Source organism: Cervus canadensis, chromosome 2 (assembly GCF_019320065.1).
Source record: "Cervus canadensis isolate Bull #8, Minnesota chromosome 2, ASM1932006v1, whole genome shotgun sequence".
NCBI lineage: Eukaryota > Metazoa > Chordata > Mammalia > Artiodactyla > Cervidae > Cervus > Cervus canadensis.
In genome coordinates this window covers 102,628,861-102,653,586 of record NC_057387.1, presented here as the reverse complement: position 1 = coordinate 102,653,586, position 24,726 = coordinate 102,628,861, and the positions used below count along the sequence as shown (strand labels likewise).

The following is a 24,726-nucleotide window of genomic DNA, read 5'->3' as shown; positions in this document are numbered from 1 at the left end:
CCAGGAGTGGGGTTGCAGGTTCATACGATAACTTTAGTTTTATTTTAAAGAACCTCCACACTGTTCTCCAAAGTGGCTGCACTACCTTACATTCCCACCAACAGTGTATGAGGGTCCCCTTTTCTCCTCACCTTCTCCAGCATCTGAATTCCTTCTTGCTAAGGAATCACATCAGGTTTTGATCTGGATTATGCAAACTGTCAACAGTACATCATTTAATGTACAGGCCTAACTCTGCCTTGATTTCTAATGAATGAAACAGTTCTCAGATTTCTGAGAGGCTCCTCCCAGTTTCTAGTCCTCAAATTCTGCTCGAATAAAATTTCCCATTTCTGTCTTAGATCACCTGGTTAACTTTTCAGCAACACTACCACGAATTTCCTCGAATGCAGTTTCCTGGGCTCCAAAGCTACCCACATTTCCCAGTCTTGTTCCTCCTCTTTCTGGGTTTCCTACAATTCACTTACTCATGAAATAAGAATCCAGTGCCTACAACTATGCCAAGCTCTGTTTTAGACACTGTAGATATAGTTGCTCATGAAACAAACTTGCTGTCTTCATGGACCAGAGAAGGAGGCAGACATAAACAAAACTTTTTCTTAATAAGTGAAATAATGAATAATGCAGAGTCCGGACCTAACGTTGAGTGAAAAACTTATCACTGTCTATAGAATATTACACCAAAGTATTCACTCCACAAGCAACCCTGGGAACTGAGTGTCAAACCCTGTTCTTCAAGCCCTTGGATTCGTAAAAGGTAAATGTGACCCAGGGCCTGCCCTCTGGAGCTCGGAGTCCAGAAGGAACTTCCAGCAAGTGTTGAGTGCTAATTTTGTTAGGCCCTGCAAAAGTGCTTTATGATAGCCATCTCATTTAGGCCTCACTAACTATAGGAGGTTGTCCAAGGACAGAGTGCTTGGGACAGCTGGGTCGGGAGCAGGCAGGGTGGACAAGAGTTCTGGCAAGGAGACAGTCCTGATCCTTGGACTAAGGCCCGGTCCGTGTGACCTTGCGCAAGTCACGGTCTCCCTCGTTCTCCCAGGCTCTCGCCAAGGTCTGTAGTGTTTTACCTGGGGTTTTCCCGACGCCCCTTTAACCCGGGATTCATATTCTGCCTGGGGTGTTTGAGAAGGGGTCCGAGGGACGCGGGACCTGGGGCAAAGAAGGAAGATCTCGGAGACGGGCAGACAAGGTTAAGTCAATAAAGAGGGTACAGCGGAGAAGGAGGTCACTGGAGAGAACTATCACAGACACTGCTTTCTTCCCCACCTTGCCCTCTGCTCCCACGCCCTCCAGCGCCATCGCCCAGACCTTCTCTTGGGCTGCGGAAGGAGAGCGGTCCTTGTCCCCAAGCGGGCTGCTCCACCGCTGCCCCAGGCTGAAAGGCGACAAACCCTCGGCGAGCCGTCCGCCTGACTCAGACCCCGGCCCCTTGGCCCGGGACCTCTCCGCTCGGCCACTCTCGGTCTGGGCCCCCGTCCACACCCCCGCGGCTCCCGACCACTTGGTCTGCGCCGCCTGCATTCTCTGTGTGCTGGGCCCGCCCGCACTGCGGGGGAGAGGCGGGGAGCCGCCCACGCCGCTCTCGGCGTCGCCGTCTCCCTGGGACGCGCGCCGGCTGCGCGACGCGCGGGAGCCGGGCGGGCAGCCATGGCGCGGCGCGCGCAGAGGTAGCCCGGCGGGACGCGGGGAGCGCGGGGGCCGCCATGGCCCGGCGGCGGCGCCGCGCCTGCATCGCGCTGTTCTTGGTGCTGCTCTTCGCCTTCGGCACTCTCATGGGCCTCCGCACGCTCAAGGCTCCGGACGGACTCCCGGCGCTGGGCCCGGGCCTGGAGCTGGCGCCCTTTGAACGACACCCGGAGGGGGCCCCCGCGCCGGCCGCCCGGGCCCCGGCCGCCCCCGCCGCGCCGCCGCCGCCGCCGCCCCGCACCGCGGGCCCGGGCAGCTCCCCAGGGCCGGCCCCAGCGGAGGCCGAACCCGCCCCGGGGCAGAGTCTGCGCGTCTACTCGGACCTGCACGCCTTCTACTACTCGTGGTACGGGAGCCCCGGGCGCGAAGGCCACTACATCCACTGGGACCACGTCATGGTGCCGCACTGGGACCCCAAGATCTCGGCCAGCTACCCCCGCGGCCGCCACACTCCTCCTGATGACTTGGGCTCCAGTTTCTACCCGGAGCTGGGGCCCTACAGCTCCCGGGACCCCGACGTGCTACGGGAGCACATGACCCAGCTGAAGGAAGCCGCCATCGGTGAGCTGCTCCCTCCCCCATCGCTCGGGCCCCCAGCCTCGCCCTTCTTCGTCCCCACACGCCAACTTCCACTGCTCCTATCCCCCTCACTCAGCCTGGCTTCTTACCCCTTCTCTTCCAGGACTCTAATTCCGTGCTCACCAAGAGGCACCGCCCCCATCTCTTGTATTCCGACCCCTCCACCTCTGCTCTCTGACAACCCCCTCCCCCCACCCCCAATTCCAGGGCCCTTTCCGAGGGCGGAGCTGCTGGGAGGGTCAGTGGAAGGCGTTTGCACCAGGGCTGTCCCAGGGACAGTGAGGAGAGGAGGGCAGTCTTCATGTCTGTTGGGCTTCTAGGTTTGGGTAAGTGAGGCCTGGGTACTCTGGTCCCTGAAGGAGTCTGGAGTTCAAAGCAGTAGCACCTCGGATGGCCTCTGCTTTCACACCAGGGACAGGGTAGAGCCTCAGCCCTTCCTACTTTTTCTGGCAGCAGAAAGGAAAGTTTGCAGTTGTTGTATGACAGACCCTGTTCTATTTGCAGTAAGGAGTCTTGGGGGCTTTTTCATCAGATACTCTGCTTGAATAGAAGTCCATCTGTAGGCAGGCTAGGGTGGGGAAGCTGACATTTCAGATTTTGTCACTGAATTCTGCTGGATTTTGCAGTACATTTCAATTTCTCTGGAAATGGTTAATGAGTGTGGAGGTTGGGGGCGGGGGGGATTGAATGCCAGAGACAATGGTGGGATGTATTCACAGACAGATAGCACAGACGCTGTCCCGCAGGACAGACAAGAGGGTCAACAGTTGAGACAAATGTTATTTCCCACAAGAAGGGGAAGATGACCTCTGCTCAGGGCTCCTCTCCCTGAGGGACTTCAGAGGTGCTCCTCTCCTCCAGAGATAGGGCTGTGGATTCCTATCTTCCAGGTGGGTGAGGCATTGTCCACCCATTCCCCGTTGTTTAACCTCTTGCTAATGCAGGCCAGAGGCCGTCAGGGCTCTAAGGCTCCTTCCTGGCCTGGAACATTAGGGTTCCTGCAGCCAGAGCTTCAGCACCGCAAGCCTGGACAGCTCCCGGGCTCCCAGCTCTGGGATCTGATCTGCAAGAAAAGAACCTAGCAAGAGCCTCAAACAAGATTTCATTCAGAAACAATTTGGCAGTTGGAGTTGGTTTGTGAGGAAGCAAATCTCTGTTGTGGGGTACCGTGTGTCTCTGAAGTATCCTCTGTGTTGTGTCTCAGGCGTCCTGGTCCTGTCCTGGTACCCACCCGGCATGGCTGATGATAACGGGGAACCCTCAGATGACCTGGTGCCTGCCATTCTGGACACCGCCCATCAGTACAACATCCAGGTGAGTCTCCGAGAAGAGGGCAAGTGCTCTGTAGCCCATGCTGGAGATGTCCCTTCCTCCTCCACAGGGATGGCGCCTCTTGGCATTAGTCTAGGTATGCATATACATAGTAAGTGTGATGCTGGGAGACAGGGACCTGATAAATGCTGCCTGTGTCACTCTTTATTTTTTGAGTTCTGGAAAAAATACTTTGGGAAAAACAAATAGAGAATAAATGGGAGACTAAATAAATATCACTTGGAAGAGAAGATAAAGGCAAGGAAGAAAGGGAAAGATATACTCAACTGAATGCAGAGTTCCAGAGAATAGCAAGAAGAGATAAGAAAACCTTCTTAAGTGAACAATGCAAAGAAATAGAGGAAAATGATAGAATGGGAAAGACTAGAGATCTCTTCAAGAAAATTGGAGATATCAAGGGAACATTTCATGCAAGGATGGGCATGATAAAGGACAGAAATGGTAAGGACCTAACAGAAGCAGAGGAGATTTTAAAAAGGTGCAAGAATACACAGAAAAACTATGAAAAAGTCTTAGTGACTCAGATAATCATGATGATGTGGTCACTCACAGAGACCCAGACAGCCTGGAGGGTAAAATCAAGTGGGCCTTAGAAAGCATTACTATGAAAAAAGCTAGTGGAGATGATGGAATTCCAGCTGAGCTATTTCAGATCCTAAAAGAAAATGGTGTCAAAGTGCGGCACTCAAAATGCCAACAAATTTGGAAAACTCAGCAGTGGCCACAAGACTGGAAAAAGTCAGTTTTCATTCCAATTCCAGAGAAGGGCAATACCAAAAAAATGTTCAAACTACCATACAATTAAGCTCATTTCACATGCTAGCAAGGTACTTCTCAAAATCCTTCAAGCTAGGCTTCAGCAGTACATGAACTGAGAACTTCCAGATGTGCAAGCTGGATTTAGAAAAGGCAAAGGAACCAGAGGTCAAATTGCCAACATTCATTGGATCACAGAGAAAGCAAGGGAATTCCACAAAAACATCTACTTCTGTTTCATTGACTATGCTAAAGCCTTTGACTGTGTGGATCACAACAAACTGGAAAATTCTTAAAAGAGATGGGAGTACCAGACCACCTTACCTGTCACATTGAAAAACCTGTATGCAGGTCAGTAAGCAACAGTTAGAAGCATACATGGAACAATGGACTGGTTCCAAATTGGGAAAGGAGTATGTCAAGGCTATATTGTCACCCTGCTTATTTAACTTCATGCAGAGTGCATCATGTGAAATGCTGGGCTGGGTGAATCACAAGCTGGAATCAAGTTTGCTGGGAGAAATATCAACAACCTCAGATATACAGATGATATCCCTCTAATGGCAGAAAGTGAAGAGGAACTAAAGAGCCTCTTGATGAGAGTGAAGGAGAAGAGTGAAAAGCTGGCTTAAACTTCACCATCCAAAAACTAGGATCATGGCATCTGATCCCATCACTCCATGACAAATAGAAGGGGAAAAAGTGAAAACAGTGATGTATTTTATTTTCTTGGGCTCCAAAATCACTGCAGATGGTGACTGCAGCCACGAAATTAAAAGATGCTCGTCCCTTGGAAGAAAAGCTATGACAAACCTAAACAGAATATTAAAAAGCAGAAACATTACTTTGCTGACAAAGTTCTGGATGGTCAAAGCTATGATTTTTCCCATAGTCATGTACGGATGTGAGTGTTGGACCATAAAGAAGGCTAAGTGCCGAAGAATTGATGCTTTCAAACTGTGGTGCTGGAGAAGACTCTTGACAGACCCTTAGACTGCAAGATCAAACCAGATCAAACTTCTTTCCATAGTTTCAGGCAGCTAGTGCCAATCACTGGGAGCTGGCACATTAAGTTGAAATCTATTAGCCTGCAATAGCCCATTGGAATGATTCCTAAGGCTCTGCTGTGGGAGGTGGGGGAAACTTCTCACTCCTCTCTTTTTGGGCCCGAAGGGCAGTGATTGCTTTTACTTACATTGTCCCCACCACTGCCAGGTCTCTCCTGAATTCTGCCTCTTCTTCAGGCCATGGCTGGAGCACAGACTTCATAGGTTTTGCCCCTGGACAGATACTCACCTGACCAATATCCCTTGTGTTTGTGGCAGGTGGCCTTCCACATCCAACCCTACAAGGGCCGAGATGACATCACTCTGCATGACAACATCAAGTACATTATTGACACGTAAGGCTCCAAGGCTTGGATTTTGGTGGGGATCAAAATGGGGGCAGGGATAGAAGGTTTGGAGGTGTAGGTCAAGAGACAAAAGGGCAGAATACTTGTGTCCCCAGCATCTAAAAAGTGTGAAACAGTATTGGGCTTGGAGACAGCAAGCTGGGATTGAATTCTGGTTCTATGGTCTCAATTTTGTGATCAGAAGCAAGCCTCTTAACCTTTGAGTCTTGTGAGAGTTGTTTAGTCACTAAGTCGTGTCTAACTCTTTTGTAACCCCATGGATCACAGCCTGCCAGGCTCCTGTCCATGGGATTCTCCAGGCAGGAATACTGGAGTGGGTTGCCATTTCCTTTTCCAGGGGATCTTCCTGACCCAGGGATCGAAACTGCATCTCTTGCATTAGCAGGCGAGTCCTTTACCGTGGAGCCACCAGGGAAACCCTTTGTGAGAGTTACATAAGCTACTAAATGTGAAAAGTGGCTTGTAAATGGCTTGCATCTATCATTCATTTATTCATTCAAAAAATATTTATTGAGTGCCTTCCAGTGCCAGAGGCACTGTCCTAAGTCCCAGTTGTTTAGTAATGTGTAGGGCTAGCAGAGTTTACAACCTAGTGTGTGTTTGAGGTACAGTGGAGCAGACAGTAGTTACAGACAACAAAACAAATAGTGACCCATACTATGAAAAAGTAATAACCGAATAAAGCAGAGTAATGTGTTAAGAATGAGCTTAAGAAATGGCTTTAGAATGAGTGATCAAGTGAGCTTCTCTAAAACATGTGAGCCAGCACTTAAATGAAGAGTCAGCTGTGCAGAGATCTGGGACAGGCAGAAAACCCCATGAAGAGGGCTGTCAGATGCAAAGGCCATCTGATCGGACAACTTTGATAGCAGCCAGGATAGCTGGAATGTAGAGATAGATGGGGTCATAGCAGGAATGGAGGTAGGCAGGCCAGATCAAGTGGGTGGGGCTTTGCTGGTCTCAGTAAGGAGCAGTGAGATCTGATTTACACTTTAAAAAGAGACTGGATTAAGCACAGCCAAAAAATAAACAAATAAGAGGCTGGATTATAGGGAGATGGAGTAGGAGCCTGGAGACCAGTTAGGTGGCTGTCAGTATAGTCCAGATGGAAGATGGTGGTGGCTTGGCCTGGGGTAGGGATAAGTGGTTGTAATTTGTTCTGTTAATCACTCAGACTCTTGGCAACCCCCATGGACTATAGCCCGCCAGGCTCCTCTGTCCACGGAATTCTCCAGGCAAGAATACTGGAGTGGGTTGCCATTCCCTTCTCCAGGGGATCTTCCCGATCCAGGGATCAAACCCAGGTTTCCCACATTGCAGGCGGATTCTTTACTGTCTGAGGCACCAGTGAAGCCCTGGGACAGGGAAGTGAGGCTTGAACAGAGGAATGACAAGGCTGGGGGGAGGGGCAGAACTGGGTTCTTGCTTAGAGGCATGATGAGTCCAGCTGGATCCAAAATTGTGCTTGGGCATCAGGAAAGGTCTCATCCATGGCCAGTCCTCTGGGTGTGCTGGCCTCTTTCCTCTTAGGCTGCTGGCTCAGCCTTTTCTTCCTCTTGCTCCGCAGGTATGGCTCCCACGGTGCGTTTTACCGCTACAAGAACAGCATGGGTAGGAGCCTCCCACTCTTTTATATCTACGATTCCTACCTGACGTCCCCTGAGGCCTGGGCCCACCTCCTGACACCAAGCGGGCCCCACTCAATCCGCAACACCCCCTATGATGGGGTCTTCATAGCACTGCTGGTGGAGGAGGGCCACACCCATGACATCCTGGCCGCTGGATTTGATGGCATGTACACCTACTTCGCCTCCAACGGTTTCTCCTTCGGCTCCTCCCATCAGAACTGGAAAGCTGTGAAGAACTTTTGCGATGCCAACAACCTCATGTTCATTCCCAGCGTGGGGCCTGGCTACATTGACACCAGCATCAGGCCTTGGAACAACCACAATACGCGGAACAGGGTCAATGGCAAGTACTATGAGACGGCCCTGCAGGCAGCCCTGACTGTGAGGCCCGAGATTGTCTCTATCACCTCTTTCAATGAGTGGCACGAGGGCACCCAGATTGAGAAGGCCATTCCCAAGAAGACGCCGACTCGGCTGTATTTGGACTACCTGCCTCATCAGCCCAGCCTGTACCTGGAGCTGACACGCCGCTGGGCGGAGCACTTCGTCAAAGAGAAGGAGCAGTGGCTGATGTGAGGCGCCTCGAAGCCAGGGTGGGAGGTGCTGAATCCCAGCCTCTCTGGAAGATGGCACCACGCGGGGCTCGGCTGAGGTTATAGGCACTTGCTCCCGAGTCAGCAGCTAGGTGCTTCTGGGCCCATCAAGTCAGGGCCCATGGGGAACAGAGCTAGTTCCTCAGGCAGGTGGGTGTCCTGCAGGGACAGGAAAACTAGGGGGTGTTCCAGATTGGGAACCCCAGGGGCTGGCAGGGGACTGCACTTACCCCCAGGCAGCTCCACGTCGTCAGTCACAACACTTTAAAACAATTCCTTCTAGCTTGGAACTCAGCTGGTTGGTGTTGTGGAGTCACCAAGTCACTGCACGTAGAAGGGTGTCAGGGCTCTGGGCCAGCATGCACCCGCTCTTCTGCCAGCCTGCGTCCTCCCCAGGCCTCCCTCCCACATTGGCTGTCTTCCCCAAGTTAAGAAACCATACTGAAGACTTTATAAAAGGGAAAATTCTTGGTTTAAGCTCTTCACAGTAGATTCCCAGACCCGATTATCAAGAAATAATCCTGAGCATTCACACGTTTATTCAACACACCCTTGGCAAGCACCTTACCACGTGCCAGGTGCTGGGGGGAAACGTGACCAGGAATGGCTCCTGTCTTCCTAAACTTATAGGAGCCAGCTTTCCTTATTCCTTATTTGGTGTGGCCCTGTAGCTAGTGCCTAAGCACAGCTATGAGTTTTTCCTTTTTGCAGCTTTCCCCAGTGCTGGGAGTTCACTTCATTTTCCTCGAAGAAAACACCTCTGTGCTCCAGAGCCTTCACTTTCCTAGATGAGCATTTAGCTCCAGGAGAGGACTAGGACACCCCCCTCCCCATTAGCTGCCTGAATTGAATGAGGCCCACTCACTAGAGCCGTTTTCAGTGCTACTGTGATTTGTATTAAATATGACGTGTTGTTCCTATCCTCCAGCCAGCTTTCCTTTTGCTCCCTTCAGGTCAACAAACTCTGACCCCTCAGTCAGATTCTGTGATGAACTGACAAGTGGGATGGGCTGGCTACCATATTAACAAAATGGAAAGGCCGACTTTGCTTAAGAAATTAGTAGTTTCAACAAGACTTCTAGAGGGAATATTTAACAAACCAAGGCTTATTTACAAACTAATATGCTAATTGCAGGGATCCTCAAAGCAGGCCCTGGGACATCCTCTTGGCAATAGTCTTAAAATCTACTTGAAAACATGCATTTGAAACCACTGTATTGAGTTTATGGGCTTAAGACTGAATCCCAATTCTGAGAACTGGGATATGAGGGGGGAGGGAAGGAAGTGGGCCCTACTGGTCACCAGAAGGATTTCCCAGTTCCTTTAGGTAACAGGTACTAAACCCCACCAATGGATTGGGCAGGCCTGGTCCCCTTGCTGTGATTCAGTTGGGGAAGGAAACCATGGCAGGCAGAGACAGGTGAAAAGGGCTGGATGGTGACCTGGAGTAATTTACAAGGAGTGACGATGAGGCTTCATCTCACACATACACATTTTTAGAAACACTGAAAGTACAGTCGGACCAGGGGGAAGAGGCAGTAGTTCTCACACACTGCTGATGGTGATGCAACTTGATTCAGTTCTTTTGAAGGCTAACCTGTATCAAGAGCCATAAAAATGTCCACATACTTGGACCCAGGACTCCTACACCAAGGAAGTAATTCAGAAGAAGAAAAATAAAACATGTACAAAGAGGTTTAATAGCATTCTTTTCTATTAAAGAAAAAACAAAGTTCAAATGCCCAACAATAATTATGTTTAATACTTGAGAAATATATATATGTAAATAAAAGCTGCAGGGTAGACACTGGATTTAAATAAAGGTATTACAGGTGTAAGTCATTATACTTTGTATTATGAATAAATAAGAAAAAAGTGGCTAAAAAGAACAGCAGAGATTTTCCAACAGTCTTTAATAATTTGGACCCCCCTGCCCCAACTGAGCTTACTTCCCATCATTAGACCAAAATGATGACTCTGCCAGGCAATTACAGCACAGAACCAGCCCTGGTTCAGAGGAAGTAGTGTTTGGCCTATGGCTCCACAGGTTTTATCCTAACCTGGTTCCAGCTTCAGAAGCACAAAGTGCCTTTGGTCACTTGAGACTCTTAAAAAAGCATCAACTGATGCGTTAGCTGATTTGGACCTTAAATGCCACTACCCACCAGAGAAGAGGTTCTCATTAGATTGCAAACTGGTTATTTATTTTTCAAAAATCAAAGGAAGAAGAACCGAACCAGGCCATCCTAGGAATGGACTTAAAATTTCTATTCAGCTTTTAGCTAATATAGGAAATTATAGATAAATTAATATAACCTCCCAAACCAGGTGTGAGGCTTAACGAGCAGCTTCTGAGTTCTGGTCTATACAGTTCAGAAAGAAACTCTGCCTTAAAAGGTCAGACTACTAACACTGTAGCCCTAGCAGCCTCTGCAAATGAGGCCTTGCCAGCTACCAGCGGTCGGACACATAGTGTCCAGCACCAGTCATTGGGCCCACCCTCCTCCAGAGTGTCACAAGCAGGATCCATGTGAGGGGAGCAGCCCGTACTCCTGGAGGATGGCTGAAGTACTTTCAAGGGCACTGGGGAGGAAACGGAGGACAAGTTAGGGTTTAACTTCTTAAAGCCCCGAGCCCACCAGAGTCTGGAAATCAGGGACCTCTAAACTCTTTGTAATATCCTGTGTTCATCAAACCCGTGATGGACCCTTTGAATCCTGAAAAAGCCAGGAAACAACTAGCAAACTTAGTTCCACTCCACCCACCACCTCTTCAAACTTCCCACGCCACTCAGGGCAAGATAGGAGGGACAACTTTTTTTTCTCCTGGTCAAGGTGCTTTTGTAAATTGCATTTCACAACCCCCCTCACCTGCTCCCCAAAATCCTATCCCTGTGCCACAGGAAAAAAAAAGACTCACCAACCAGGACGAATGATGCCAAACTTTCCAGGCACAGACAAGTCAACTACAGTTGAGCCTAATCGACACTCTGGGCTCTGGCCGTCCCCAATGGGTCCCCCATCAATGATCAAGGACAAGTGAGGCCACAGGTCCTGGAATTCCTGAGAAGAGGGAGAAGCATCTGCAATGTCACACCACAAACAGGGCACATAGGCAGAAGCCACACAGCTCTAAAGCAGCAGGCATCTTCCTCTAAGCAGGGGAAGGAAACTCAGGGTCAGCTGTGACAAAGACACTGCATTTGTACCCCAGATACTGCATCCCACGAGGTGTGGAGCTCCCCACATTAGCACCCCAAGGAGCGCCTATTGAGAGCTCAAAGACAATCTTGCTATGGCAAAAGGAAATTCTACACACTGCTTCAGTTTGGGAGGGAGGAGTAAAATGACTGGAGACCTCGGTGGGAATCCAAAGCCCTGGGCTCTACTCTTGACTTTCCACCAAACTCTGTGTGACTGTATGCAAGTTATTTTATCCTGGCTGCACTGGATGGTCACTCTGGTCCCTCCACTATAATCCTGAATCTCAGCAGAACTCTGGATCAGGGTAGGAAAGAGAAATAGGTGGACTCAGCAAGTGCATGCCATTGGCACTCAACCCCTGGGCTGTGGAAAGGAGTTTCCCTTCAGAGCTGTGGACTGAATTGTTAAATTACCTAGCTTGTGGCAGAGCTAAGAGAACAGAAAAAGGAGTCCCTGGGATAAGTGACTTAACTTTTCAGTCTTCTGCTGGGCCGGGGAGGTGGGGGGGGCGGGGGGGGGGGGAGAACGACACATACTTATGATGTCTATTATTGTTAAAAAGACATTAAGGGGAAGAAAAATCGATTCTCCCCCTTGATTCTCCAACTTTAAAACTTTTCTGAGGTTATTCTGGATTTCTCCCACCCCTGCCAAATGGGCAGACTTCCTACTATGAAACCAAAAGGGTGGCTCTCCTGCCAGGCAATTCCAGTGAACCATCATTCCCCAGCCCCCCACCCCCCTTCAGAGAAAACTGGCCTGGCTGATGTTTCTACAGGAGAACTGGGTATACTCTCACCTCAACATTCAGAGAGCTGGACTGGGAGCTGAGGTTGGCACTGGTGAGCGCGAGTGGCCCCCCAAACACCTGGGCCAAGTCCTGCATGAAGGCGTGGTCAGGAATCCGGATGCCTACAAGCTATGAGGCAAGGAGAAAAGGGATCATAAAAAGGTTGGAAGGGGTGGGGAATGGGCCTGGCCTGGATCCTAGCAAAAGCCAATGGCAGGAGTCTGGGGACACAAGAGAAAATCTGACTCACAGGAGTGAAAGGATTCAGGTCCTTGTTGAGCTCCTCTGAGCGTTCCATTACCAGGGTCACTGGTCCTGGCAACAGGTCCTTCAGGAGCCCCTCGGGTACTCTCACATGGCAGTACCTGGGAAACAAAGGCGGCGCAAATCCAACCAAATGAAAGGCACTGCTGGTCCTATTCCAGAACCTAGGAAGATCTAGGAAAGGTGACCTGAGGGACTACAATGGGATCCGCCTGTCTTCCCTTTTCACCCCCAAGAGCTTGAGCAGAAGGCAGGGCTCCAGAGGAGCACCCCAGGCTTGGATCCCACAGGTCTCTGGTCTAGGAGACTACAACAGCTGCACCGCTACCGCGCTCCGAGTTTTATTTTCTTCAAAGTACTCCCTCTGTTAATTTAAGCTACCGTGCTCCCCCTCCTTTCCTCTTAAGCCGTAGGAGTACCCCCAACCCATTATCACAAAAAACGCCAGGAGAATAGGGACTCCGCCTGCCTCTTTCAGCACCGAGTCCCCGATCACGTTCGAGGCCTGGCAGACGCTAACTGCTCCATACACATTTCCAGTTCCGGATTCCTGGGTGAGCCTGGACAAGCCCCTCCCGCTCTCAGCGCCTCAGTCTCCCAAGCCTGTCACCGGAAACCCCTCCCGCGGTGCCGCCCCCATTGGGGCCGGGTCGGGGCGGCCTCACCTGTAGACGTCGGCCACGCGGCCCAGGCATACGGCCAGCGGCTTGGTCTCGCTGCGGCCCTTGACACGGTACACGGCGCCCAGTGCTTCCGAACAGCTCGCCGAGCAGGCCAGGCCGTACAGCGTATCGGTGGGGACGGCCACCACGGCGCCGGCGCGCAGCTCGGCCACGGCGGCCCGCAGCGCCTCGGTCCAGCCGCCGCGCTCCGGGTTTGCGGCCCGCACGGCCCCGCTCCCCGGGAGCCGCAACAGCCGGGCCCCCGGCGCCGGGCTTGGCGGGCGAAGGAGGCGCCCGCTCCGGGCTGAGCCCGCCGGCCCCTCGCTCAACCCCATGCTGGCAGCCACCGCGGCCCTCAGCCCCCTGCACGGACGTGCCGGAGACATCCGCCTAGGCCCTCTTCCGGGAGGAAGTGACGCATCCAGTCATCTTCCGGTCCAGGAGGCTCGGCCCCACCTCCGCGCCGGGCAACTTAAAGGGACCGCGACCCCCAGGAGGATTGAAGGAGACCGGTGGGGACGGGGCGGGGCGCTGCTTTGCGGAGCCCTAGCGCAGCGCTGGGGGCGGGGGGGTGGGGGTGGCCGAAAGGGGGGCGGTGGTCGGGCCGCGCAGGCGGAGATGGAATGGGGCCCGGGCTCAGACTGGTCACGGGGGTGAGAGGGGGCCCGTCGGGGCGGGGGGAAGGGGTTCTGACCCGGCGCAAGCGCCGGCCCTGACCGTCTGTCTCGCTCTCTCCCGGGCAGGGAGGCTGCCGGCGTGGACCGTGGGAAGGCGGGGCTGGGGCTCGGCGGGAGGCCACCCCCGCAGCCGCCCCGGGATGAGCGCGCCCAGCAGCTGCTGGACGCCGTGGAGCAGCGGCAGCGGCAGCTCCTGGACACCATCGCCGCCTGCGAGGAGATGCTGCGGCAGCTGGGCCGCCGGCGCCCGGAGCCGGCTGGTGGCGGGGTCAGTGCCCACCCCGGGCTGGGCCTGGGAGGTGGGGACTGCCCACTGGCCGCACTTGCTAAGCCCTGGCTTCCCCTGGAGGGTGGACGAGTATCCCCACCGCTTTACCCCCTACTGCCTTTCATCTGGACGAGAGGCTTTGAAAAAGTTAAGTGCTATCCATATGCCAAATGGCCATCTCTTTCGGGGCCTAATCCAAGGCCTTTCCTCCCAACCTCACTTTTTCTTTTCTCTCTTTCCTTTTTTTTCCTCCCCCTGTTCCAATCAGAATGTCTCAGCCAAACCTGGAGCGCCCTCCCAGCCAGCTGTCTCCTCCAGAGGTGGCTTTCCAAAGGATGCTAGCGATGGAGCTGCGGAGCCCTGACCATCCCCGAGCTGGGCGCCCTATCTTCTCTCCCTCCCCGGGGCTGGTGGCTGGACTCTGAACAACTCCCTTTCAGTAAAGGGGCCAGTCTTCACTGGCAATGGCTGGTATTTGGCTCTCAGCCTGGGGAGGCAGCTCGGCTAGCAGCTGGGTTCACTCCCACTTCATCCTGGCTGAAGGCAGTGCTGAGCTCGGAAATGTAGCCGACGAATGAATACCCAGTCTGATTACCCAGATTTGGGCAGACCAGCAGTGCTCGCCAGAATTATCTGGCCTGCTTTGGGGGATCCAGGTGGTGTTACATGTCCATTTCATGCTTTGGGGGCTCCTAGCCCCAGAAAACACTTTGAGCAGAGCCTTTATTAAAAGGAATCCTGCAGACTCTCCTGGTGACCGACCTTTCCTTTCTGTCCCCTCTCTAAAGACTCTGATGACTGGGGAGGGGGGAAGTGGTTGAAAACTGTCAGCCATGGGTAGGGTTGGGAAGAAACGCCACAGATACTACCAGATTTAAATAAGCATTTAATTAGGATTTCATTAGTATTTAATATTGCTTTTTTCAATTCCAAAAAGTTAAATTTTCACTTCTTAGCAGATATTTTAAAGTACAATATTAAGTTTATACAAAATGAGCAATTAAGCAAACACCATTATTTCACATTCTTCAAAAATACAAATTCATATTTATTCTTTTTTGGGTTTAGAGGTTTCTTCCTTTGGAAGTACTGAACCTGTAACGTTTTCATATCGCTCAGTGGAAGTCCGTTGTTCCCATGTTTCACAAATAAATTTGGTAGGCTTTTACATAATCCAAATAAAACTATTTGGGATTTTAAAGAACTTTCAACCAAGACCTCTGGCCAATGACTAGTGTGTGTCAAAAAAAGGTTGTCGTGGGTCTTGCCTCTCCTGGCCAGAAAATCTGAGCCAGAGATTCAGCAAAACCCTGTTTCCAGCCACCTTCCCCAAACAGGGACTAGGAGTTTACAGGGAAAGAGAACAGCCACCTTGAACTCCGACCTCCCACCCCCATATTCTCCAAAACACAACAAAGGATGTAGACTGTTGAGTCAAACAGTGCCCTGGGGAGGCCTGAGGACACAGGGGGAAAGGGCAAGAGAGGCCTCTTGGACTTGGCACCACTATGAGGATAACAAGGATATTGCAGAAAACACCCCTGGGTTTGGTGAAGAAAAGATTTTATGAAAAATTCCCCCGTAAGAAAAAGAGTAGAAACTGCATTGAGCTGAGAAAGTGACATGACATCATCACCCAATTTGGGGCCCAGCAAGCACACCACCAAAAGGGCAGTGTGTGGTTTTAAACTTTGCTTCCAGTAAAAAAAGCTTGTACTATGTACACATTGACATAAAGATCCAGTTTAATTTGCATTTTTCAGTGCAGACTGAGAAGCCCTCTCTTGAACAGGAGTAACAGAAATGCCCAAACAGTGATCATCAGCTTCCCCAAAAGGTGTGAGAAGAAAATGGGACCCCTTCTCTTGCCTCCCAACATATGCAAGAGAAAAGAGGCTAAACTGATGACCAATCAGAAATATGCTTAGTTCAGTTTTGTTGCCTCTCCCCTCCCCAATATTTAGGAATGGTCAATTTCTGATCTATGTCATAGCAGAACTATTTGCATATGATCTATGTAAATCTTTCTGCTTTGGCTGAAGTATGTTTTAAAACTTCTCTATTCGTTAGTAGCCTGAAAACTGAAGATAAAATGGGAGGGGGAGAGGAGTGAGATGGAAGGAAGAAAGTTCATAAAGCAGATTATTAACAGCTTTGTTTACTGGATTCAATGAGGGCTGGAGGCTTTTGCTTAAAGAGCCGACAGGATGGCGGGTTGTACCCCTGTGACCCCCACCACGCTTCCCCAAACATATTTCTGATTGGTGGTGTAGGAAAACTGTAAACTCATTAGCAATATTGTTGCAGTTCCACAAATCCATGATTTCAGTGACTCTGGAGAAGTCTTTAGATTAAGGACAATGGACCTGATTACAAATGTAAAAGTCTAGAAAGTGCCAGGTGTCTACCTAGGAACAACCGGTTTCTTCCTTTCAGGCATCACTGTGTAATGGTGAAGGGGGGAAAGATGGCAAAGGGCCAAGCAGAAGTGATGAAAAAGGGCCTCAACAGTCAGCAGAAAAAAACAGGACCCGCAGCAGTTCTTCAGAGAGCCTGAGGGGGTGCCCTTGGGCACACAGGGAAGGCTTGCATAGATTGAGCAGTTGCTGAGAATGCATAATAGTGTTTCCCTATGGACAGCCTCATAGCACAGGGCTGATAGAATGGAAAAACGCGGCCAGGCCAGGGTCACATGGGACAACGACCGTCAAGCTACACATATTGCACCAAGGTAAGTGCTTTTCTTGTCACACCTCAATTTAACTTTTTTTCTGAGCAAAAAATAAAACTTTGTGGAAAGTATATATATGTATATATATATACACACACAAAAGAAATTGCAGCAATTGAGTTAAAATAACCTAAAGTGCTTTTTTTAAAAATTATTTCTTTAATATACCAATATGAGGTTCTGCAAACCCGTCCCTTTGGACACATTCAGCATTATACAAAATCTGTCAGAAAAACCCACCCGCCCATTATCCCCATCAGTCTGCTGCCTTGACCCTGAAAGTAAAACTCTCCAGTCTATTAACTCTCCAGAGACGGTGGAAAGAAGTTCCTTGCTTCTATCCAGAGCAGTCTTCACACCTTAAGGCCCCTCCTGGGCTTTGTACCATGATCTCCTTCTAAAGGGGGGTGGGGCGGGGTGGGATTCAATGAGTGACACCAATTCCTGTCATCAAACTACTGATGCCCCCGTGAGGCTGGCCAAACTGCCAGGAAAGGTAGGGTCACTTTCCCTCGATGCCTCCCTCACCTACCTGGGAAGGGCCAAATTCACTAAGGCAATTTGGTGGTACTGGCCAAAGTTTGTGGCCACCTGCCAAGCCCACAAACCTCCAAATTCCCCAGGCTGACTAGCACCCTGTAAAGGGGCAGTCTAACTGGAGATGCCAGTGGGAGCCGGAAGTCTCAGTCTACAGGGGAATATGATTAAGGTTACCATGGGAAGAAAAAAGGCATGATTTTACCTGCTGGAAGTCTGCACACCTTCCCTAGCTTCACCCTAGGATCGTTCCTGGGTTTGAAAACCACTCTTCATGAAGGCTCTTTGTGGCTCCATTTTCAGTGGCCCTCTCTTCTCCAAGGCCTTTGGCACTAGAGACCAGGCTGACAGAAGTGGGGTAGGGCGGGGAAGAGTGCCAGAAGAGGAAGGAAATAAGAGACTGCCTACCCTGTGGAGTAAACCTGCTCTTCACAAACACTCACTAGCATTTTAAGCACATCCCTGATGTTTTCAAAGGCCCCCCTGTAATCTCTGGTCACCCTCAAAAGGCGGATACTTCAACTAGAAAAATCTGTCAGCCTAAAACTCGGCTTCTTTATCACCCTCAACCTTAGGAGAGCAGAAAAGTCACTGACCTGAGCAGACCCAACACAAGCGCAGCAGTGGGGAAGCAATATTTCAACCACGGGCACTTCCGACGGCTTTCACCGGGCTCCTGTTTTCCACCTCAGCTCCCAGGAGCCACATCTCAGGTGAGCCTAGGGTGGGCGCAGGGGGAGGTCACTTGGGACCCCACCGTGCTGCTCTCTCTCAGAAGGTGTGGAGAAAACAGCCAGGGACCTACCGCAAAGCTTCCCATGAGCTCAAGGCCTAGCGACAGCCAAGGACAACCCATATTCAGCAGCTATTTCCCAGGGAGACGAACCCACTGTGGTAACACAAGCCTCCTCCTGCCTTATCAACTTCTGCTGAGGTCAGTGGTCACCCAGAACCCACCAGCCTTTTGGACAGGAGAATGCAGAGGGTCAAAAAAGAAACGGATTCTCCTGACTAGACTCCAGGAGAGAGACACCACCAGCTGCTTGTAGTTAAGCCCACTTCTCTTCGGCAGTCACAGTTACCACCTCTGCCCTCTCATCCGAATCTGTCCCTGAACATCCTGTTAAAGGCAGGGCCCCTGGCTCCCAGTAAATGATTACTCTAGATAATGTCTTAGCTGGCCCTGAGAAATGGTGCAGGGAACAGGACAGGGACAAATGCAGATCTCGTCACCTTAGGGAGTGAAAAAGGAAGGCAAAATTACAGCTGCTTTCTGCCCGACGTCGTTGACTCAGTAGGGCAGCCCTGTGTGTGGCAGGGACGAGGCCCTTGGGAGGCAGAGACCTCGTTAGACCTTGGGCCGTACCTAGTTTCTGAGTTCAGTGAGTGTGGGGAGCACTCGTGACTACATTAATATAGCCAGTTAAGAGAAACTTTCCATTTTAGTGTGGATTGTATTTTATATTTTAAGAGGCAATGACTGATTCGGAGCCAAAGGCAGAGAGATGGATATAATTCTACACAGAAATAAAAAATTTTTTTTCCCTATAACACAACTTAATGAAACATTCCAAATGAGATAACTTATTGCAACATTTCAGGCTTTTTGGTGGAAGGGGAATTTTTTGTTTTACCCTGAGTAGAAGATCATCGCTTTGTGTTTTTTTTTTTCTTTTTTCTTTTTTTTGTTTAGAAATCATATGACTAAGCCGAGCAAGTCACATCCTTCTTTGCACTGTACTAGGCTGTATGCAAAATCCAGAGGGGTGACAGGCAGAGATTGGGGGCGGAGGGGCAACCAAAAACCTGGCTGGAACCCAGAACCTGCCGATGACATGCCACCAAACATCACTCCCATCAAGCCGCACCTTCTCCTGATCAGCAAAATGCAGCTCTTCTGCTCCGAGGAAGAAGATACCATTCAGGGAAGGCAGACCACCAGCCATCAACTGGCCATAAACCACATGTCCACTCTGGACAAAACAGGGATGTTCCCCAAGAAAAATTCATCACTGTGATCTGCAAGCCCTGGCAACCAGCAGAGAGAGAGAGAAGAGAGAACCCAGAGCAAAGAGTATGATCACGTTGATAGAGCCTGCTCTGCACAGGTGTCGCGGACAGAGAGCAGTCAACAACTTGCCTAGGGCTCACGTGGAAGCGGACAGTCCCCACAGACTCAGACCAGGATTTTGGATGCCCGTTTGTGATGCCGCTGGCTGCAGGGTGACATCAGCCATAGTCACCCTCAACTCCACCATCACCAACCACAGACCACAAAACCACCTCGCCCAGTCCCTGTCCAGCTCACAGCCGTCTGACCTGCGTTTGCCACTTGCCTCTTGGATGGAGTGAGGGTCTGGCCTCGCAAGCAAGCTTCAGCCTCAAAAGACACACAGGGCACCGCAACATCCAACACACTGAACTCCACTGCCCAGACTACAAAGACCCCCAGTGCAGGTGATGGGCAGCATCAGATTGATGGAAACCACACCCTTTCATTTAGAATTTTTATGCATACGAGTAACCTTAATTTCCAAGTTCACATGACAATAAGCAAAAGTGACATACAGTGCAGCCAAACAGTTCATTTATAACTTAGCTTTTTTTTGTGTTTTTGTTTTGTTTTTTCCAAAGATCAGTTCATTAAAAATGGATGCTCCTGGGATAGGAATAAAGAAAATACGTCTGAAAGGTGAGGATTTCAAACAGTAGATTTCTTCATCCTTCAAATTGCTGACCCCCACGATGTCAGGCATCACACACCTCCTGCTTCCTGCTTGGCCTGTTCCAGGAGGGGAGCACAAGCGGGCCTTTCACTTGGAGAAGCTGCTGGTCAGGCCCATCTCTTCCTCCTCCTGCAGTAGTGCTTCAATGGGAATCAGATTGGAAGTGGTGTCCAGGCTCTGGAGGGACAGAAACTCTGACATATCTATGGCACGGAGCGGCTCTGTCTGCGGGTCTGAAGGAGTCACCGCCTGTCTGCTTTGCTCACAGGGAGGGGCAGCAGCGGACGAGGAGGACAGGGGGATCGGGGGTGGGGAGAAAGTCTGTGGGGGCAGCTTCAGGCTGGGCCCGTCAGGAGGCTGGGCGCTCAGCGTGGGAGGGGGCGGGGAAGGACAGCCCTTCCTCCTGCTGGCCGCCCGCTCCTTGGCAGAGTCCCGGCACGCGCACTGACACTGACAGGCCTCCTCTTGTTTGATGATGATCACAGGAACACTGAGGCCGATCTGCTGAACCGCGCTCCCTGCGAGAGAGGCGAGAGACTGCTCTTCACGGAGCCACGGGGCAAGGGCAGGGCAGGAGGGTGTGAGACTAGCGGAGCCCCGTGGAGGCAGAGGGAAGGGAAGGCTTGGATGCCACGCTCCGGGTTTTGTTCTGCTTTAAACTGGACCGCATTCTTCCTCAAGTAAGAAGCCTCTGACACTCCCCATCCCCTCCACGACAGAAAAGCCACACACCATCTAAATGCACCCTATTCTCCTAGCTTCATCTCTGGCCACTCTCCCAGGCACCCGCCATACCAGCCCCAGTGGATGCCTCTCTCTCTCTGCACGTTCCTCAAAGCTCTGGGCTCAAGAGCTCGTCCTGCCTCAATTCTTCTGGAGAACTTAACTCATCTCTGAGTTCATTCCCCTCCTCTCCCAGTGCTTCCAGGCAGTGTTTGCAGCAGGCTTATACCTTAGGGCTGGCCCAAGGGCATTAAGAGCCAGTCCACACTGTACCGTTTAGCCCTGCCTGCCCCAGAGGCTCTGACCTCCTTTAGGACATCCCGCTCAACTTTGCAGCCATGGTCTCTGACACACTTGTGCACACTTCCTTCTCTCTTGAATATATCTGTTGTGCACAAGCACACTCTGAATTCAGACAGGGTTCATGTGTCTCGAAAGACCTAGAGACCACGGGGCAAGAGAACAGGTGGGGGGCGAGGCCTGTCTGAACTAGTGCTTTGGCTCTGCCACAAACTCACTGATGCCTTTGGGGGACTCGTTTCATCTTTCAGAGCCTGAGTTTTTTTAATGTATAAAATAAAGTGTTTGAGAAATAGGACCCTTTAGCTTTATAGGAGTTTCTGACCCAGATGCTATTTCTTCATTACTGTAATTAGAAAAGAGTCCAGTGAATTAATAACTTCTCTCTTTAGCATTAACTGTGATTCAGACTTTTTTCTGGCTACATTAAAGACTACATGTAAAAGGGAAAGAACCATTACTAGTTAAAGAATGTTAAATGTGGTATTTATGCTGTAAGTGCAGTAACTTTCAATAGCTGTAAGAATATGAAATATTCTAATAGAAAAATAATACACGATAAATTTAATTAAAAAAAAAAAAAAATCCAGGGCAAAGCAAGATTAACTAACTGTGCCTCAGGGGGCCCAGAGAGTTGACTTCCATTTAAAGCTAACACAGAATTACATACCTGTGCTACTGGCTACTGGTACTGCAGTGGTAAAAAACACCTTCTCAACTTTAGATGCTTGCTGCTGGGGGAAAAAAAAATCACATTTATGGCTACTCAAATATGATAGATCCCCAAGGACATGACGCCTCCCCAGCTGTAACAGTCATCCAAGAGGACAGAAAACCCTCAGTGTTTAGGGATTTTTGCCCTGAGCGATGTTTTGTTTGTGCTCTGACATGAGGTCACCACACTGCTGGACATTCAGTGCTAACAATGTAGCTGTTTTTGTCCCCTACTTCTTGGCTGTCTCCCAGCTGCTTAATTCCAGTAGGTTCTATGTGCACAAAGGCTCCTCCAAGGTTGCTTTTCTCAAGTGGACGGTCTTCTCAGGGGGAGCCCGAGGGCTAGCTTCCCCTCTAAGCTCCCTACTCCCTGCTGACTCCCAAAGTTCTTTTTACCCCTTGAGGACTAAGCTGCAGGCTAAGGAAAGGCCAAGACGTCCTCTCATAGGCAGAAGACCTATGAAGGCCCTGGGCAGTATGGTGTAAGCTGCACAGGGTGGTGCCCAAGGGGGGGCCCTGGACTCAGCCACACCAGGATTCAAGTTCAGGCTTGGTCATTTACTAGTTGTTGATGTCAGGCAAGTAATTTAACCTCTTAGTCTTGGTTTCCTCACCTGTAAAAACTGGGATGACAATCCAAAGACTCTCCCAAAGGCCCCAAAAGGATGAAATGAGATGATGCATGTGAAGCCTGGGGCACACCATGGGGATTCAGCAAACACTAGCTGTATATATGATTACTAAGTAGGACCATCAAGTTGTGCCCAGAAATCACCCTTCACTTTAGTACACTTCTTATTCAATTGGCTATAGGGTTTTTGCTTTCTCCAAGTCATATTAAAAAGGGCTTTATCTTTCGTCCTTTTAAGGAAAATAAAAGTGCCTCTGGGATGAGTCTAGGAGGAGTATGAACGCTTCTGGCTAAGTCATAGGGGAGACATCATAAAACAATCATGGAGGGTGAGACTCACAAACAAATACATGAAAATGTGCACGTGCTTAGTCACTTCAGTCATGCCCGACTCTCTGCGACCCTACGGACTGCAGCCTCTGTCCATGGGGATTCTCCAGGGAAGAATACTGGAGTGGGCTGCCATGCCCTCCTGCCGGGGATCTTCCCGACCCAGGGACTGAATCCAGGTCTCCCACACTGAGGCGGATTCTCTACTGTCTGAGCCACCGGGGAAGCCCACACGGAAACGAGCTGGATGGAAAAAGCAGCAGCTGCTCCATGCGGTTCCCCAGGGCAGCACAGATCCGGAAAGAGGAGGCATGTGGATGCCAGAGGGAAGGAGAGAAACAGGCGAGGGAGGTTAAGAACTATGAAAGTCCGCTTGCAAAACACATGTGTCATGGGTATGAAATGTACAGTGTGGGGGATATAGTCAATAAGTGTGTAAATCTCTGGATGGTGACATATGTCGTGGTGTCACATATGGTGACTACTCATCATGGTGATCATTTTGAAATGTACAGAAATATCACTATGTTGTCTTAACAGGAACAGAGGCAGGTCTGTGGTACTTCAAAACAAGCAAACAGACTCACTGAAAGATCAGTTTGTGCTTACAGGAGGCAGGTGTGGGGAGGGGAGAGGGGGAATTGGATGAAAGCAGCCGCAGAGCCAGACCTCCAGTTAGGAGATAAAGTACTAGGGGCACAGCGCACCGTGTGATGGACAGGATTAGCAGATTAACACGGCTGTAGGTTACATAGGAAAGCTCTCTAAACAGTCAATCCTGAAAGTTCCCACACACAAACATTTTTTTCTGTATCTTTAATTTTGTATCTATCACGTGATGATGGATGCTCACTAAACTTGTGGCAAAGTATTATGCTGTATGCCTCAAACTTATACTCTATCAATTATATCTCAATAAAACTAGAAGAAAAAAGAAAAAATGCCATTATCACATATGAGATAGTAGGATCATTTTCTGTATACAGCCATCAGCAAATATAAGAACAGTAAAAATAATGGGAAAAAAATTTCTGTTTTGGCCGTGTCGTGTAGCCTGCGGGATCTTAGTTCCCCAAGCAGGGCTTGGCTGCCCTTTGCGGTCAAAGTGCAGAGCCTTCACCACTGGACTGCCTGAGAAGCCCCTGAAAATAATTTTAAATAATGAAAACAATAATAATAACCAAAAAACCCAACTACCTGGAGGCAGATTGGATCATAATGCTGAAGAGACCGTTCCAGGGATGCTGGCCATCTGAAACTGGAACTAGGGTGCCTCCAGAGGTGGCTGGCATCCGTCCCATTTATGGAGTTTGAGTGCTCTTACCATTTAGCTCTAACCTACCTTTGCAGTTTGTCTGACAGCATCATACATCCACCCAGACCTACTCCTACTTAGTGAGACCTCTCCTCCACATAATTCCTACTCACACCTCAAGAAGTCTCACCTGACCTGTATGGCCACCCGACAAGCCTCTAGTCTCTGAACCCCTCATCTGGCAGCACAAGGTAGCAATCAGGAGCATGGATTCTGGGACTGGTCTGTCTAGGCTTTGCCATTTATAAGCCTTGTGACCTTGGACTAATCACTTAACTTCTCTGGGTCTCAGCTCTCCATTGATAAAATCATATCTACTTCCTAGGATTTTTGTGATTAAAATACTTAGCACGGGGAGTGACACATCTAGAGATACAAACATATAGAGATGTTAATAACTATTTATCAATAATAATTCACTTACAATAGAGGGACCACATTGATATCAGTTGTCAATAATGAGGGAAACTAGGCTGGGGGTGGGCAGGGAGCAGGAAGTGTATGGAAGTTCTTACTGTCTATTCGATAAAACCTAAAAAATATGTATAATCTAAAAATAAGGTACCTAAGGTAATGACTGGCACGTTAGATCCTCAATTTTAATAAGTTAGTTAGCATAGGAAGCCCATACATATAGTAAGGGCTCAATAAGTCACAGCCATTGTTATTTTTTATTACCATTATTTTTATTATTTGACACTTTATCTACTGGTAGCATTAACTTTCTTTTAGGCATTTTAGCCTCTTTAACTAGAATATAAGTTTTTATCAAAAAGAAATCATGTTCTTTTCACTTTTCCAGATTTCCAACAGTATCCTGTGTGGTACCTGGTATCGAGCAGGCCCTCAAAATATACTCAGCTG

General features: G+C 49.9%; 4 protein-coding genes across 6 annotated transcripts in view; 2 read left to right on the top strand and 2 right to left on the bottom strand.

Annotated features, from left to right (window-relative positions):
* The first annotated feature begins 1,559 nt into the window (after positions 1 to 1,559).
* Positions 1,560 to 8,914, top strand: MANEAL (mannosidase endo-alpha like). Of its 2 annotated transcripts, XM_043461851.1 has the most exons (4): positions 1,560 to 2,250; positions 3,473 to 3,582; positions 5,682 to 5,758; positions 7,338 to 8,914. In XM_043461851.1, the coding sequence occupies exons 1-4, from the start codon at positions 1,707 to 1,709 to the stop codon at positions 7,972 to 7,974; spliced, it is 1,368 nt and encodes a 455-aa protein (XP_043317786.1). In that variant the 5' UTR covers positions 1,560 to 1,706; the 3' UTR covers positions 7,975 to 8,914. The 2 variants fall into 2 exon arrangements, with proteins under 2 accessions (XP_043317786.1, XP_043317787.1); XM_043461852.1 differs by lacking the exons at positions 1,560 to 2,250; positions 5,682 to 5,758 and having other exon boundaries at positions 3,512 to 3,582.
* Positions 8,915 to 9,671: 757 nt separating this feature from the next.
* YRDC (yrdC N6-threonylcarbamoyltransferase domain containing) lies at positions 9,672 to 13,387 on the bottom strand. The gene is made up of 5 exons (XM_043461855.1): positions 12,914 to 13,387; positions 12,235 to 12,349; positions 11,994 to 12,113; positions 10,911 to 11,053; positions 9,672 to 10,574 (listed from the first exon to the last, which is right to left on the bottom strand). Exons 1-5 carry the CDS (start codon positions 13,294 to 13,296, stop codon positions 10,505 to 10,507), a joined length of 831 nt encoding a protein of 276 aa, XP_043317790.1. The 5' UTR covers positions 13,297 to 13,387; the 3' UTR covers positions 9,672 to 10,504.
* A 141-nt stretch (positions 13,388 to 13,528) lies between these two features.
* On the top strand, positions 13,529 to 14,433 carry C2H1orf122 (chromosome 2 C1orf122 homolog). Its single transcript, XM_043449496.1, has 3 exons — positions 13,529 to 13,563; positions 13,654 to 13,886; positions 14,342 to 14,433. Exons 1-3 carry the CDS (start codon positions 13,529 to 13,531, stop codon positions 14,431 to 14,433), a joined length of 360 nt encoding a protein of 119 aa, XP_043305431.1.
* Positions 14,434 to 14,724: 291 nt separating this feature from the next.
* The window catches only part of MTF1 (metal regulatory transcription factor 1), a 42,423-nt gene continuing 32,421 nt past the window's right edge, over positions 14,725 to 24,726 (bottom strand). The window contains exons 10-11 of one of the 2 annotated variants that reach the window (XM_043461849.1): positions 21,543 to 21,606; positions 14,725 to 20,367 (exon numbers count right to left, since the gene is read on the bottom strand). In XM_043461849.1, the coding sequence (XP_043317784.1) occupies positions 19,937 to 20,367; positions 21,543 to 21,606 (495 nt within the window). In that variant the 3' untranslated portion in view covers positions 14,725 to 19,936. The remainder of the gene's footprint in view (positions 20,368 to 21,542; positions 21,607 to 24,726) is intronic. The other variant, XM_043461850.1, reaches the window with a different exon arrangement.

Bases quoted from the DNA above. Each gene is read 5' to 3' on its own strand.
- YRDC (XM_043461855.1), bottom strand. From the start codon at position 13,296: ATGTCTCCGGCACGTCCGTGCAGGGGGCTGAGGGCCGCGGTGGCTGCC. The intron at 11,054-11,993 runs GTGAGAGTATAC...CCCTCTTCTCAG, and splicing joins CCAGCTCTCTGAATGTTGAG to GAATTCCAGGACCTGTGGCC. The intron at 10,575-10,910 runs GTGAGTCTTTTT...TTTCCTCCCCAG, and splicing joins GGCATCATTCGTCCTGGTTG to TGCCCTTGAAAGTACTTCAG.
- MANEAL (XM_043461851.1), top strand. From the start codon at position 1,707: ATGGCCCGGCGGCGGCGCCGCGCCTGCATCGCGCTGTTCTTGGTGCTG. The intron at 3,583-5,681 runs GTGAGTCTCCGA...TGTTTGTGGCAG, and splicing joins CCCATCAGTACAACATCCAG to GTGGCCTTCCACATCCAACC. The intron at 5,759-7,337 runs GTAAGGCTCCAA...CTTGCTCCGCAG, and splicing joins ATCAAGTACATTATTGACAC to GTATGGCTCCCACGGTGCGT.
- C2H1orf122 (XM_043449496.1), top strand. From the start codon at position 13,529: ATGGAATGGGGCCCGGGCTCAGACTGGTCACGGGG. The intron at 13,564-13,653 runs GTGAGAGGGGGC...TCTCCCGGGCAG, and splicing joins GGCTCAGACTGGTCACGGGG to GGAGGCTGCCGGCGTGGACC. The intron at 13,887-14,341 runs GTGGGGACTGCC...TTTGGCTCTCAG, and splicing joins CCCCGGGCTGGGCCTGGGAG to CCTGGGGAGGCAGCTCGGCT.